Genomic DNA, 16,261 nt, shown 5'->3' on the forward strand with positions numbered 1-16,261 from the left:
CCTTTAAACTTAAGTGTAAAGCTGGCATAAAGGTCAGCTTGTAAAGGTACCTCAGAGCTGATTAAATTTACCCAAATTTACGCCAGCTTTACATAAGCTTTACACAACAGTAATGTTATGTTTTAATGCTGTGTTGCGTGACTACCGAAATAACGGCTGCGAAGAAGACTAAGTTGGTTAGTTGCTTTGCGGAACTAAAGGAGAGAACATTTTTTTTGAAACCTTAAGAAAACACCATTTTGTGGAAAAAGTTGTATAAAGGTAATACATACCTGCTGCTAGGGTTACTTTAAAGGAACTTGTTGCGAACGCGAGATTCTTCCCAGAGGCATAGGTCACCACAGAGCTGCTGTCGGGATCGGACGAAATCTCCCTTAACTGTCCCAAGCTGTACTCAGTCCTTACTCCGATGCTCAATATCTGAACTTTGTTAGCATCAGTAAGCAAGGTGTGAGAAGGGATCTCAATATCGTCCTGTGATTTAGTTGCCGTTAGAACGACCAGCACTCTCATGGCATTTGGACGGGCTGCATTAGAGTTAAACAGACGAGAAGCGACAATCGAAAGCCCGGCACCCATGTTACTCAACCGACTGTCAGGGTACGTAATCGCATCCACGGCACTCTCCAAAGAAGACTGGTTGTAATGGTCATCAAAATCTATCACTGTTTTTGGATTGTTTCCATACACGGCAACAGCAATGTGAGTTTCTTCTTCAGATACGTTTAGTGAAGCAGTCACGGCTTTGACGAAGGACAGGAAGTGAGTAAAGGTGTCCTGTGTTACGACTTGTGAGCCATCAAGAAGGAAGGCCAAATCTATCTCCAACTTTGCGCTAATACCTGGAAAAAATTAGAGCGACATTGTCTGTTAGTTTCGTTACGTCATGTGCCGTTTTGACCCGTTACCATTTGTGGTTGCACCATCACATATTGTCATATCTTGCATCCTTCATAGGCGACCCCCCCCCCCCCCCGCGGGCCGGGCCGGAGGGGGGTTACAACGTTATATAGGCGGTCCCTCTCCATGTTCAGAACGCTTTGAAAGACACATCTTTAAATTGCCGAATTGTATAAAGATATAACCATTTTTCATGTTTTTAACTTATGATTGTTACAAAATTGTACGGTTAATTATAAATTCATACAAATTGGAAATCTCTGTCTAAAAGATTGTAAAGGCATTGAGGCCTTGCAACACGGGTCCAGAGAACTGTTATCATTACGTAACATAGATTGCGCATGCCGTCGCAACCAAAAGAGCAAATTTCAATAGAGTGTCGGAAGTAATCCAAAATTGTTTCACTGCGCACTGTGATTGTTTCAATAATCTCGCGCTACTTTCTCGACCAGTCAGAAATAAAAATTAAATCAATCGTGCTCTGCTCGCAGACGTTTTCCCGCGCTTCGTGCTGGCTACATGTATTAGCTTCGAGTTTTGACTGGTTCACTGGATTGTCTGTGTCCTTTCTGATTGGCCACAGTGATTACTTTGGTTTTGGTTTTACGACACTCGAAGTAAAACCACTCTAAAATGGAACCACCCTATTTTAGCTACCGCTGCAAAAATACTTTTGACTTACTATGCTGACATTCCGTTCCGTATAGTGTACCCTCACAGACACACTGGAAGCCTCCCCGTGTATTGATGCAGATTTTTGGATCATCACATGTCGGAGGTACAGCACTTTGACATTCATTGGCATCTGAAACACAAAATGCGTCATAAAATGATAATAACAACTTACCATAGGAAATCAACTTTTTAAGACTAAAACAATATGCAACGCAATTGTAAAATTCTACTCTACTCTTTCAAAAAGATGTAACCACTTATATGAAACAGTGAACCAATTATGCTTTGAGGACATTAAGACCATTTACATCTACAGTCAACTCTCTTTTAGCAGACACCTCTATTAGACGGACACCTGGTGTTGGTCGAGTCCGTGCCGTTTTTCAGTCATTTTACTGTACTTAACTCGCTATAAGACGGACAGTTAGAGCCGGCCCCGATGTTGTCCGTGCTAGAGTGTTGACTGGCATACCTTCTTGGCAATCTGTTCCGTTAAATCCGTTTGGACATGCGCATGTGTAGTTATTTGTCGTGGATGTGCAGTTGCCACCATTCCTACACGGAAAACTTGCACAGGGATCTACAGCTGCAGGGGAATAAATAAATAATACAAAAACAGTGTTACGGTAATAAAAAGGACGTTCTCCAAATTTATCGTTTTGGATTTGATTCTCTCTTTTACTCTTGACTAGCGTGTTAGCGCATATTGTCTTTAAGTTATATGAAGGTGACGCCTGGGTCTATTTTATGATTGCCATCGTGACTCGCACGTACAAATAAGTCAATCACTACTCAGCCTCCCCCCCCCCCCCTTCCTTGAGTCGGGTACACTCTTACATAAGCTATATATGAATGTGCGGCGCGAAAGTTCGAACCGTTTTGACCCGAAATTGGATATAAAATGAATTTTGACCATTCTGTAAATAAAATTAGGTATGGTCAGCAGTTAGCTGTAATTTAAACATTCAGTAGGGTTTAGTCTGAGGTATCGATTTTGGGTAAGGTGTGAATTGGAGTAGGGAAAATAATATATTTTGGTCTGAAATAGTGTAAGGGTTTCGTGAAGCGCACTGCACACTCCCCTACCAAAATTTTCGGAGAGTATCCTCCGGGATATTGGAGTTCGTGTTGGAGTCGATTTTCGAGTTGGGTCTGAAATAGAGCAGGGGAAATGGAATGTCCAACACATATTTCTTGTCACACATATAAACAAGAGAAAGAAAACCCAGTTACCTTCAACTATCGCTCCTCCAATAACTCCCTCTGCTGTATCAATATGCACAAAGCTTGTAATGAACACATGCCCTGCTGATGGTTTACTAGCAATGGCTTTCAGCTGGTCCACACTGAAGCTACTACCAACACTAAACCCGCTACCGAAACCGAACCCATGTCCAACACCGAATCCACTACCAACACCAACCGCAATTATGACAACTCCCTGATCTCGGAGATCTTGGGCTATCTTTGTAAAGTTACCACTTAGCATTTCACTGACAAAAACAACCAACACTCGTGTGACGTTTTCTCTGCCAGTGGTAAATAAGGTGTTGTTGACAGTTTCGAGGGCAGACGAGATATTTAGAGATGTTTGGTTTAGATAGGGGATACCATCAATCGCAGTCGAGACGGCAGAAAGGTTGTAGTGCTCTGTGAAGTTAAAGCTGACGACTACATCGCTCGCATATACAGCAGCGGCCACGTTTGTTTGTTCTCGTGAGATGTTAAAGAAAGACAGAACGGTTTTTGCAAAGAGAAGAGTTCGGCGAAAGTTTGAATATGTTATGAAGGATGATCCATCGCAGAGGAACGCCACATCAAATACGTTGCTCAGTATTCCTGAAAGAAATTAAAAATTACAATTAAGATATTAGACAACAAAACCTAACAAGTTTTTGAGTTTGTTGTCCTTCGTCGTCCCTAATCCCTTGGCCCTCCACTGATGTTACTTAAAACGGCTACAGAGTACGGAATAAAAAATAAATCCTGACAACCACTCCCCTAACAAATTCCTAAAACTCAAATAAATAAGTAAAAAAAAAATATTTGCGAAGAGAAGACCCATCTGCATAATTATTTAAAATCAATGTATCAATGTATCAACAGAGAATGGAAATACAGGCTTCAGATTAACTCTTTCTTAGAGAACCTTTCCCATATTAATTTTTTGAGTGTGTAAAAAGGAACTTTTTACGGTGCCTTGAAAGCTCCATTAAGTTTATTTCTATACAAGACCTTTGCGGGATTTCTAACAGAGAAGGATGATTACATATAAACGAAATAAATGGCCTTTTAATGTTTTAATGCTGTTTAGTTGCACACTTTCACAAAATTGCAACAATAAAAAGTAACTGTTGTAGATGAATAATCTTCAAAAGCGTAATGTTGCCTTGATTTCTTGTTCATAAAATGTCGCAACCTACCGTCTAGGGAAGGGGGTGGGGAGCTCAATAGAGAGAGGGGGGGCTTATTACAAAAAATATCTGAGAGGGGAGGGGTTATTAGAGATGGGGCTTAAAAGAGACGGGCGGAGGTGTTTAATAGCGTTTTTAATAAATTATCCCGCAAGAACAGACAAAAAACGACGAAGATGTAATTACTGTAGGTAAAGAGGAAATTGAAAGAAATGGTAAGTGCACGTACCTGTTTGACAATGAATTCCAGTGAAGCCTTGCCTGCAGTTACATTCATAACTTCCAAACGTGTTCTTACAGCTAACAGCATCATTGATGCAGGGATTGTTAAAACACTCGTCAATATCTGCAAAATAAAATGGGAACATCACCCTAATTTTATTATTTTTCTCCGTTCCCTTTTTGTCGTTTATGAGTTACGAAATACATACATTTATTCTTAATTTTGTTATGGGAGTAGGCAATAATGGCAACTTTAAAGGCAATGTTGACCTACTAACCAAACTCACTTACCCACACCATCATATCGTGCATTAACAACAAATTGAAAAATATAATTTAAGAACAATGTGTTAAAAAAAATAAGTTGATGCAATGCAATAAAGAGAAATAAACAGTTACAGAATAAAATAGACCCTTTGCATAAATTGCGCCCAAATTTGAATAACAATACTTTGTACATCCTTAGCCTCATGTGGATGTGTTTAGACAAAGGATTTTTTACGTGAATGTGAGGCTTAGGATGTATATGTATTTTATTCAAATGAAGACGCCATTTATGCAAAGGGTCTATAAAACATCAAATAAAATAGTTTCTTGAAACAGTTAAATTAATAGTGTATAAATCATTTTTGTCCTTATTATAATTGGTAATTGTTCCTCTGTTAAAAGAGACTTTGTTTAGTCTAGTTTTGTTCTTTTAGCTTCTAGAAGCCCATGGTTTTTCTACCGAATGAGTTCCATACAATAGAAATTCTTAAGGAGAAACCGTCTCTTCCAATAATCTGGATCGTCGTCGTCGAATAACGTTACAAATTAAGAGATCTCGTCATCTTACCAATCTCACAAGTTGGTCCCATTAATCCAGGTGGACATTCGCACCTAAACGTTTCTTCCATAACGTGGCATATACCTCCATTTTTGCATGGTTGGGGGTGACATGGGTCTGCCGCTGAGAACGAAAACATATTAAACACTTTCATTATTAATATCGAAAATTTGCTGTTAAAAAAGTAAGTTGGTAAGTTTACAACATCTTTATTTGAGTGTCAACGTATTTAGTCCGAGTGCACTAACTGGGGACACTAATGAAAAAGAATTCAAAGAACCATTCGTCGAATTTGTCGAACATAACGTTTACGCATTTGCACATACATAATACATTAATGCAGATACTTTCATTAAAATCAAATCGTCATTGAAATTTATTCGGCATATTGGCCGCGGTCACATCTAGACTGCTAACTATAGTTAAGACGGCGTTAACTATAGTTAGCTATTTCGATAATGTGACCGCCTCTCTGTTCACCCTAACTATAGTTAGAAAATTTACGCCTCGCTGATCCAAAACAATACAGACTAACTATAGTTATACCCAAGCAAGGTTCATGGGTTAGTCTTAAGTTTACAAAAGAAAAACCAATCAGAATGCGACAGTTCTTTTCGCACGTGCAAAATGAATATTAATATGCAAAACGAAGCGTGAAGGGAAGGAAAAAGAAGAAAAACAACATGCCAAGAAATTACATATCACCAATGTTAGCAAAAGTAAAGCTTGAATTCCTCGGCTTCTAGCATCCTTACTTCATTTTATTTTCTTCAACGCCGAGATGCCGTGCAAAAATAGAAAAAATAGGGGAACAACTAGACACAGTTCAACAACAAGGACTGTCATGAACTAATTTAAATTGGAAATTATTCATAAGCTTATCAGAACTAACTGTAGTTAACTGCATTGGTGTGACCGCAAAGACGACCGAAAGCACTAACTATAGTTAGGTATGACGTCACGTAACTTGAGACTAACTATAGTTAAACTTTAGTTACGTCGTAGATGTGACCGCAGCCATTATGTTGGAATACATGGAGGAGTTATGATGTCCGTATAAAAGAGGTCTAATTATGTACAAATAGAAGGAGTGTAATAGAGTGTGGGCTAGCGGAGTCAGCTGGGAGAGCTGAGGAGAAAAGCAAAGAAGAGCATGACATTGATGTACCAGGGCACGATAAGGATTGAGTAAGTTGAGTTGAGGAATTGTACAAATATAAAGGAGAAAAAGACAGTTATACGCATCAAAAAAGCCGTTTACCTTTACAAACGCTGTCTAGTAAAGATCCGATGAGATCGCCAAGTGAAGCAAATGTCACATTGAAGATGTTCTCGCTATCTGGCTCCGATGCCATATCGGCCAGCTCACTGTATACAGCGCCACCAACACCAACTGAAATGATATGCACATCCATGTCACGCAGACGGTGTGACGGAACTGTAACACTATCTTGCGATTTACCAACCGTTAGAACAACGAGAACCTTGGGCAGTCCATCTCTAGCCATTGAAAACAGCTCAGTTCTTATTCGGTTTAATGCATCTCCTGTTAAAGTACCCCCTGCATCATATGGGATCATTTGTACAGCGTTCACTAAAGAATTTGTGGTAGACAATTCGGTGAAGTTGAACCTAACTCTGAACTGGGTTGGTCCGGAGTAGGTGGCGAGGCCAATTCTTGTATCATTCTCGCCAATAACTATAGATTTGATAAATCCTTTGATGAAGTCCTTTATTCTTTGATAGTTGTTTCTGTCAGCTATGTTAATACTACCAGAACTGTCTACGAGAAAGCCTACATCAACCTTGGTGTGGTTACATCCTGAAAATATAAAACAAATGTTTTATTTATTAGATCGACCACATTTTCCCATGGTCTACACTCTTATAGACCAAAAAATACCGTCATAAAAGTGGAACCACGAGCCGTTAGGAGAATGGTTTCACTGCAAAGTTTTGGACATTTTAATTCAAATATAAATGGAAAAACGCTTCAACTACATATCACTGTAGCTTTTTTCCAAGCGGTTTCTTTGAAGAGGACGAGAAACACGTCGTAACAATGCCAGAGAAAAAACGCCACAAACATTAAGACAATCCACATATAAACACGGGAAGGAGGGTTTGAAAATGTTGGAGTAACCAGGATGAAACATGTTAAAAAAATTAAAAACGTTCTCTGGCGGACATCACCTAGCACCTGGGGTGCTCTTGCGTGGGGGTCAACTGTCTGATGGTGTTCCAAATGTTTTTTTCTTTAAAACCTCTTAAAATTGCACTCAAATTCACGTTTACCCCCGCCTTTATAGAAGTTTGCCTGGACTTACGTAATGTGCAGTTGTTGCCGTATCGGTTGTCAGTACAGAGACACGTTGATCCTCCGGGATAATTATGACAAACTTGGTTATCAGGACACTGAGTAATATTGGTGGCACACTCGTCAATATCTAAAAACAAGAAGTTAATAAACATGTTTTAATACGGTTTTAATTTTATAACCTTGAGTAATTAAAGGGAACAGCTTTCTGCGAAGACGCTGTACTTCAACAAAACGTAGCAAACAAGTCAATATATAAAAAATCATATTGTTGCATTGGGTGTAAAAAATCAATACATAGAAGACTAACTCAGTTATGTACGCAACTCTAGCTGCAAAACGTAGCCTGAAAAAATAAAATCAGGATGGCAGACACCACTTACCGACTGAACAATTCTTTCCAGTCCAACCCGATGTACACGAGCATTGAAAGTCGCCCGCTAAGCTGGTACAATTTCCACCATTCTCACAAGGGCGAGCTGCGCAGAAGTCAATAGCTGTATAAAAAGAGACATGAAAAGTAAAATTTTGGTTGGAAACGTGGATTTTTCCGGGAAGTACAGCGAAAAATACTGTCGAACAAGATCAAAAAGGAACGACTTTTGAAGATTTAAACATGTTTAATTTTTATTCGTCCTCTTCGGGACTTGAGCACTTCAGTTGGTAGTTCCATTGGTCAGTCTAAGTGGAAGACAAATGACTTGTTTTTGGTTTGTTCGATATCTCGAATACGTCCTTTGACTGTGGATCGTAAATTACGATCAGAGTCAATCTTGGTGTACAAGAATAAATTTTGTAATCATGCTTGGCTATGCATTATCCACGGTGGTTTACATGTCGAAGAAGTGCAAGCACAAGCTTTTTTTAATCGTTTACGTTTGCTTTTCTGCATGCATCGTCCCGGTCTACAGGGACATGTCTTGGGCTTAGGGATCCGTAATAATTCTGGTTACAGTATACGGGGAGCTGGGATAGCGCAGTGGTGAGAGCGCTCGCTTCTCACCAATGTGGCTCGCGTTCGATTCCCGAACCCGGCGTCATATGTGGGTTGAGTTTGTTGTTGGTTCTCGTCCTTGCTCCGAGGGTTTTTCTCCGGGTTCTCCGGTTTTCTTCCCTCCACAAAAACCAACACTTCTAAATTCCAATTCGATCGGGAATCCGAGGGCCACAGGTTTGTCAGTCGAAAGACTGTTATGTGCAACCCTCGTATTTATTTTTATTTTATTTATTTACACCTACTGAAATGAAGAAACGTTGACCCTGTAAAAAGCATAAACCATGGACGAAATGATCCAATGGTATTCTGGGTAGACAGCCTTGGTAAGCTTAGAAATGTTCCTTTTGTTGATAATCAAGATATTTTATTTCTTTGGGAGCCTTTAGTCCATGATTTATGCAACCTGTCTTACTATCATGTTTATTCTGTCAAAGACGACGATTATTTTTACGTTTTCCCAGTGAACGTTAGGGTCGCACCTTTCATGGTGTTGCTTTTCATGGGTCACGATTTTTCTCTCAGGTGTATACATAAACCTCAAAGCAGGACGTATTTTCTTACCAAAACAGATTTGCTCACGGAGTGAACCTGTAATCTTGTCCAAATCTCTAAAGCTAACTTCAAAAACATGATCTGCGTCAGGATCTGAAGCCATCGCGTTTAACTCCGGCCTGTAAAAGCAACAGCCGACACCTACAGCTATGATAGTCACCCCCATGTTACGGAGGGCTTGAGCCGGTTGGACCACGTTGTCCTGTGACAACCCATCAGTCACCACAACCACGACTTTGGGAAGTTGGGATCTGGAGGCTCCCAGATTGTTAAATATCTGAGTACGAATCGCGTTTAATCCTCTGCCAGTTCTGGTACCGCCCGCGGGATATCGCATGGCTTGAATGGCTCTTATGATATTCTCTTTGCTGTAATAAGTGTTCAAGTTATGGATTATTCGATAGCTATGCCAATAAAGGACCGTAGCGACATTGACTTCGTCTCTTCCAATTTCAAATGTACGAAGGAGTGCTATGACGAAATCTTTGGAGCGCTGGAAGTTTCCCCTTCCTTGATGTTCTATACTTCCTGATCCGTCAACCAAAAACACTAAGTTGAATCGTTGAGCTGAACAAACTAAAAGAGAAAAAAAAAACAGTCAACTCCCTCTTAACAGACACGTCTTTAAGACGGACACCTCTTTAAAACGGACACCCTGTGTTGGTCCCGTCCCTGCCGTTTTTTAGCCATTTTACTGTAACTGAACTCCCTATAAGACGGACACCTCTCTTTAACGGACAGTTGGAGCCGGTCCCGGCGGTATCCGTTTTTAGAGAGAGTTGACTGTACACCTTTAATTTTAAGTGTGTATGGAATTTTTTTTATTTTTTTCGATAATAAGAAAGGTTTAAGTGTGTGTGTGTGTGGTGTTTCATTATAGTCCACAAGTTTTGTTCATCGCGCTAGAAATTGGCTGCATTTTGCTCACGGCCAAAGCAATCACATTATAAAATTGTAACGTAAATATGTACAACGAATGCTAATCAAATTATATTAATCCGAAGCATCCCCGCTATCTTCAGAAATCGAGAAGAGAACATTATCGGCGCTGACTGACATTGTTAGACAAAAAATAAAGATAAATGAACTTACCATCTAAAAGAAACTCTCTGGAAAGTTTGACAAACGTCGTAAAGACGACAAATGGTCATTTTTGCTACATCAACGATTCTGGATTCTTGTATTACTGTGTGTAAGATATTCTGGCTATCGACCATACGATAAATGACTTTATAAACAAAACTTTTCACCGTTGAAAGGGCTACTTACCCACATCACATTGCTTTCCAGAATATTGTTCAGGACAAACGCATTCAAAGGACCCCAGGAGATCTCTACACTGTCCACCGTTTTGACAGGGTGATGAGCTGCACTCGTTCTTGATGTCTGAAAGGATACATTTGTTAAAGTGTTTAAAAATACCAAGTTCCTCCCTAAAGCACAATAATGCGGTATAATTGTGACACTGGTTGTGAGAGGCGTGAAGGCCTGATATTATGTCGTTTTCTGGGGTAAGACACTTTATTCTCGCATGGCCTCACCTAACTTGGGAGTTTAATTTACGAGAACTGACTGACCGATCCATGGAGTGAAATTAAGAACAACTACAATACTCTTATTTGCAACTATTTGTAAAAACGGGTAAAGAGGCAAACTGTTATCGCCAGGAAGCCATGGCAAAATTCCGATGGGGTGGGGGCGAGGTGGGGGCAGGGGGAGGCTAAGAGGTAACCTGTGATGGACTAGCTTTCCATACATAAACCTATTCTCGATAAATTTTTTTACTGTGTCAATCCTACTAGCAGACCATAAGTGACCCATTAATAGGCAATTTCCGAGTTACCCTTTGCCTCCCTTTCAAAATGAGTCTACGTACGAAACTATTCATATGGAAATGAGTTTCACCAAAATGTCCATTTTCATGCAAAATCAAAGGCATTTTTATATGAATGGTTTTGCCCATAGACTCGGTTTGAAACAGAGGCAAAGGGTAACTCGGAAATGGCCTATTGGGACTCTTATGGCTTAACATACATGCTTATAAATTATTATGAAAATAGTAGCAATGAATCAGTACATACCTTCGGTACAGTTTTGACCTCCAATTCCAGCAGGGCATGTGCAATTGAATGTACTGTTACCAACATTAATACAATTACCACCATTCAGACATGGGTTGGGTTCACACACGCTAGGCGCTGAAATGGCGAAAAGAATATATTCACAATTAAAATAAATACTCAGTCCAAGAAAAGGCATCGGTTTGTTACATCCAGAAGTAAAATCTTGGTTGATCAAATAGATCATATTCGTATTCTCGTTCTTGGACTGGAACTAGCTTGCGATGGAGGCTAACGCGGGTAATCTTTTAAAATGCAAATGGAATGAAGCTCTTTTTAATGACATCCCCCCGCATTAGCCTCCATTGTAAGCTAGTTTCAGTCCAATGTCGAGAATACGAATATGGTATATTAACTGACTCTTTTGTGAGGTTTTTTTAGTATAAATGCGCGTTTCAATAACACGTGAAACACTGAAGTTCAAAGCCGTCAATCGCAATTTCGATGACAACCAACGAACCTTGAAAAATATATATTCGAAATCTACCACATATAACCCACAGACGTAACCTTTTGAACCAGATGAAGTAAATGTTTTGTTTCCCAAGTGGTCTGCTAAGTTGATTGACGGCAGCGAAACGAGTAACGGTAGATTGAGCAAAGTTCACGTGTTATTGAATGTCGCAGTTTAAAATGAACAAATCTTTCTATTATACGTTATGTATCACAATTTATTGACAATCAGAAATAAATCTCAGTAAATTAATAACCGTTGTTTGAGCTTTGAACCTCGTCCAGTAATCTACCTCATGTGATCTTTTCACGTGAGTACCCCAGGAACCCCATTATCGACCGTCCAATAGCACCAGGCCTTCTGTAAAGAGCGTATTCAATGCTCATATTGTCTTTTTTCAGTTTCTATGGCGCGTTTATACTGTCAAAATTCAACATCACAAATCGAGAGTCATCATTCCAAAATGACCACCATAGCTCCAATTCAATCAACAAACCTTTTCTAAATCGAATGGCATTTTCTCGTAACAGATGGGTTAATTCGATCGGATACTTTTCAAATTGACCAGTTTCCTTCTAAATCGAGCAAATTACATCGTTCACATTAAATTGATTAGGTTAATTCGATCAGATACTTTTCAAATTGATTAGATACCTTCGAAATCGATCAGTTTCCTTCTAAATCGATCACCATACCCAAGATGCTTTGCTGGTATACTGTATCCGCTGACAAAACACTACCGCGGGCTCTTCAGTTTACACGAAGCAGAGGTAGAGCCTGTCCTATGGATTTCGGATTATACATTCGTCATTTAGTAGAGCAATAAATACCGCTTTGTATGCTATTAACTGGGCACACAAGCTGTCGGGTCTGGAATCTCCCACCAACCATCCTACCGTGTTGTTAATGAAGAAGCATCGAAATGTGCGAACTGCGGCGTAGCGACATAATCTACAAAAGTGATCACATGAACTCTTGGTTTTAGGCCATCGTAACTTGATTAAAAATAGAATACAAACAGCGGTGATAACCATGATAAAAAATCGCATTTTACTAAACTTGACGTTTCGTATGCTAAGCTACATATTTAACGGTCATACTTTTGAAAATGTATGTACACATGTTCTGTAGGAGCTTGATCTTTTGTGATGGAGAGTATTGTTATTAAGCGTATTCTGATACGTTGATGTCAGGTTTGCAATAAACTGGTTTTCGGGTCCTTGCTGACCTACAGGCCCTTGTATCTACACTGTTGTGTATGTTTTTCTGGGTAGTGTAAAATTTAGAGATTACCTCTGCTTTGTCCTTTGACGGTCGCTCCACGTGTAAACTGAAGAGCCCGCGGTAGTGTTTTGTCAGCGGATACAGTATACCAGCATAGCATCTTGGGTATGATGATCGATTTAGAAGGAAACTGATCGATTTGGAAGGTATCTAATCAATTTGAAAAGTATCTGATCGAATTAATCTAATCGATTTAATGTGAACGATGTAATTTGCTCGATTTAGAAGGAAACTGGTCAATTTGAAAAGTATCCGATCGAATTAACCCATCTGTTACGAGAAAATGCCATTCGATTTAGAAAAGGTTTGTTGATTGAATTGGAGCTATGGTGGTCATTTTGGAATGATGACTCTCGATTTGTGATGCTGAATTTTGACAGTATAAACGCGCCATAAGTTTCAACACGAGCAACACTGAAGTCAGTACTGTTTTCAAGTGGTTAGTGGTTTATTTTGTTCCCTCTCATCCCACCCTATAGCTCCTGAGAGTTTAATTGAGGAAGTTGATTAAATGTGAAATATACGTATGTTAAAGCCAAACCAATAAATCAACTAATAATGTGCATTCTTTCTTTTTTGGTTTTGTTTAATGAAGGGATACCCGTTTCTACTCTAGATCAAAACCAACTACAGATAAACTAAAACAGTTTTGTTTTATACGAATAATCGTCTTACGTGGAACGCAGCGGGATCCTCCTGCAAGCCCATAATTGTTTCTGCATATCTGAGGTGAGGGACAAACTGCACTGCCGCATGGATCCCAAGCTAAATTACAGAACATAACAGACATTTAAACAATTAGAAAACACAGGAAGAGCGAAATTGGAATCTATTCTCTGCTTCCCTTAAATAGGACGAGAAGGCCCAATGGTCAGCGTACTGTTTTTGGGATCGGAGCTATCCTGGTTTTGAGCCCTGGTTGAGGTCATTGTGTTGTGTTCTTGAGCAAGACATTCTAATCTCACCAGATTTATAAATGGGTACCAGTGAATTAAATGCTGAGGGCTACCCCTCGATCGGGGTTTTTGATGTACTAGGATCCCATTCAGGAGGAGTAGAAATACTCCTTAACGCTGAATGCTACTTTAACCGGGATAAGCTCCAGCGCTGATACGTTACTTTGGCCCGACAAAGGATAATGACAAGGATTGGCTTATAATTCTTGTGAGTCAGCCATATTTCTTGGGATAAACAGAAAACGACATCCAATTTTTGCTTTCCAAAGTAAGATCTAACGAAAAACAAAAATCGAATCCTTTTCCCGTTTTCTCAAACTCGATGCCGGAACGTGGCTGAGTGACCCTTCCTTAAATACAGGCGGTTCATACAATACCTTTGCAAATGGTGTTTCTTGTTATACTGATAAAATCTTTCAAAGATGCAGCTTCAGTGGTGAGCCAGTGATCATTTAACGGATTTGAAGTCAAAAGGGTAAGCTGCGCCAGGCTATAACTGCTATCCAAGGTCATGGCCACGATTGTGACACCTCTTCGCTTCAGTTCTGCCGCATGTGGACCATTATCATCATCGGATTTCCCTAAGATCATCGCCACCACAAGTGCTGGTGTGGTGTGATTGAATATTTCGGGTATTTCCTGCACTTTTTCAAGCGCTTCGCCCAGATTCTTCATGTGGCCCATGGAGTAATTGGCTTGACGCAGCGTTTCTGCAAATTCGGTGAAATTTGATGCCTGGCCAGGTCTGATCACAATTTCAGCATCGGTAGCATACGAGATAACGGCGATGTTTTTGAAATGGATCGTTGAAGCCACCGATATGATGAACTCCACCTGACGTTTGATGTTGTCTTGTCCCACATTTCTCGCTCTGTCCAAGAGAAACAGGACAGTAGAGTCGTTTCTGCAATCTGAAATTCAAGCAAATCAATCAATCAATCAATCAATCAATCAATCAATCCGTCAGTCGATGAGTTAATCTACCAATCAATCAATTAATCAATCAATCAATCAATCAACCAACCAATTAATTAATCAATTAATCAATCAATCAATTAATTAATCAATCAATCAATCAATCAAACGATCAATTAGTTGGCCATTTCCAAGATGTCTTCTTCCTCTGTTTAATAACGAGTCTTGGTGCACAAGCTTTCATATGGAAAATAGTTTTATTTTTATCACAAACAAACTTATTTCCATATGAAAGGTTTTGCACAGGACTCATTTTGCAACAGGGGTAAAAGCCCATTCAGAAATGGCTTATTGAAAAGACAGACGGACAGACAGACGGTCAGACAGACGGACGGACGGACGGACAGACAGACTGCACTCGCCAGTTATTTTGTTCGATACAATTATGCAATTAGTAAATATTTCCGTCCGAATTAGAGTCAATGGAAAAAAGCTTTTTAAGATTGAACTTAGAAGTAACATCTTCGGATCATCCAACAAATATTCAAAAGACTGATTTAGTATGCATGGCACGAAAAAAGAAAAACCGCAGTGAAAGGAGACTTACCTTTTGTGCAGTTTTCGCCGTACAGAGTCATGTTGGCGCATGTGCATTCATGACCGCCAAATGTTTCTGTACAGTGTTTCCCAGACGTGCAGTTGACACTTGCGTTGGAGCATTCTTTTACATCTGTTAAAAGAATCACAAGCAGAAATGAGTTACAAGACAGCTATAAAATGTAACTAACTCACATTAGAAACGCAAAAACTCTTCGCAAAATGATTTATTTCATTTGACAGGATACCGCCAAATATTAATTTAAGGACGGTGAAAACGTCTTAAGGTGGCCCGAACCTATTTATTTACGTGATGGTCGCATTTTTGAATCGCGCTTTTTGGCAGGAAAGATTTCACCGATTTCTTCGAATTTTTGGGCCCTGAATAAAAAATGTTCGAATTTACGGAAAATGGCATTCGATTTTCAGTCGGAATAAAAACTTTGGAGATTTGAACAGCTTTTCAAAATCAAGTTTTTACCAAAATTGTCCATAAATTTAAAACCCGACGACAGATTTCTCCTAAACTTTAGCAAATAAGCTTCAGAGCTCTCATGTTTTGTATCAAGAAGTTTCATGACAATCCTGACCATGCAACTCGCTGCACAAAATGCTGGTCAAACTTTATCTGAAAATGCATTGCTAATGCATTCATGTCAACTTATGCACAAATAGCTGGACAGTGCAGCCGGACTAGCTGTCATCTGCAAGGGTAATGAACCCCAAAACCTCATCAAAAAGAAAGCGAGGAATCAGAAACCTACAGCAAACACAAGCATCGCAACAAGAAGTACAATTTTACGACGCTTGCAAGGTAAAATCAGATAATTTATATTCAGCTCCCCTTCCTTGTATTCGTTCCTTTATTTTCGAAAAAAAATCTTAGCATGGCAAAAAAGAACATCTACGAAAAACCCTTACCAGTTTTCATCAGAGTGGGTTCCCATTCTGAGGAGAAATTAAGCTGCCAAGTTCAGTACTTCTTGCTATCCGCTTTCCGACTGCATCGAGAACCTTAGTGCTCAATAATAT

General features: G+C 39.6%; 1 protein-coding gene across 2 annotated transcripts in view; it reads right to left on the reverse strand.

Annotated features, from left to right (window-relative positions):
• LOC144628270 (uncharacterized) overlaps positions 1-16,261 on the reverse strand; it is an 82,479-nt gene that overhangs the window by 27,997 nt on the left and 38,221 nt on the right. For both annotated transcript variants that reach the window (XM_078486340.1, XM_078486341.1), the window contains 15 exons: positions 15,240-15,362; positions 14,095-14,628; positions 13,437-13,526; positions 10,985-11,101; positions 10,173-10,289; positions 8,913-9,479; positions 7,738-7,851; positions 7,365-7,484; positions 6,299-6,859; positions 5,047-5,160; positions 4,219-4,335; positions 2,809-3,414; positions 2,048-2,161; positions 1,583-1,705; positions 273-842 (listed from right to left, as the gene is read on the reverse strand). In XM_078486340.1, the coding sequence (XP_078342466.1) occupies positions 273-842; positions 1,583-1,705; positions 2,048-2,161; positions 2,809-3,414; positions 4,219-4,335; positions 5,047-5,160; positions 6,299-6,859; positions 7,365-7,484; positions 7,738-7,851; positions 8,913-9,479; positions 10,173-10,289; positions 10,985-11,101; positions 13,437-13,526; positions 14,095-14,628; positions 15,240-15,362 (3,987 nt within the window). The remainder of the gene's footprint in view (positions 1-272; positions 843-1,582; positions 1,706-2,047; positions 2,162-2,808; positions 3,415-4,218; positions 4,336-5,046; positions 5,161-6,298; positions 6,860-7,364; positions 7,485-7,737; positions 7,852-8,912; positions 9,480-10,172; positions 10,290-10,984; positions 11,102-13,436; positions 13,527-14,094; positions 14,629-15,239; positions 15,363-16,261) is intronic.

The sequence above is a fragment of the Oculina patagonica genome, chromosome 10, assembly GCF_052425735.1.
Source record: "Oculina patagonica isolate OP01 chromosome 10, crgOcupat, whole genome shotgun sequence".
Taxonomy (NCBI): domain Eukaryota; kingdom Metazoa; phylum Cnidaria; class Anthozoa; order Scleractinia; family Oculinidae; genus Oculina; species Oculina patagonica.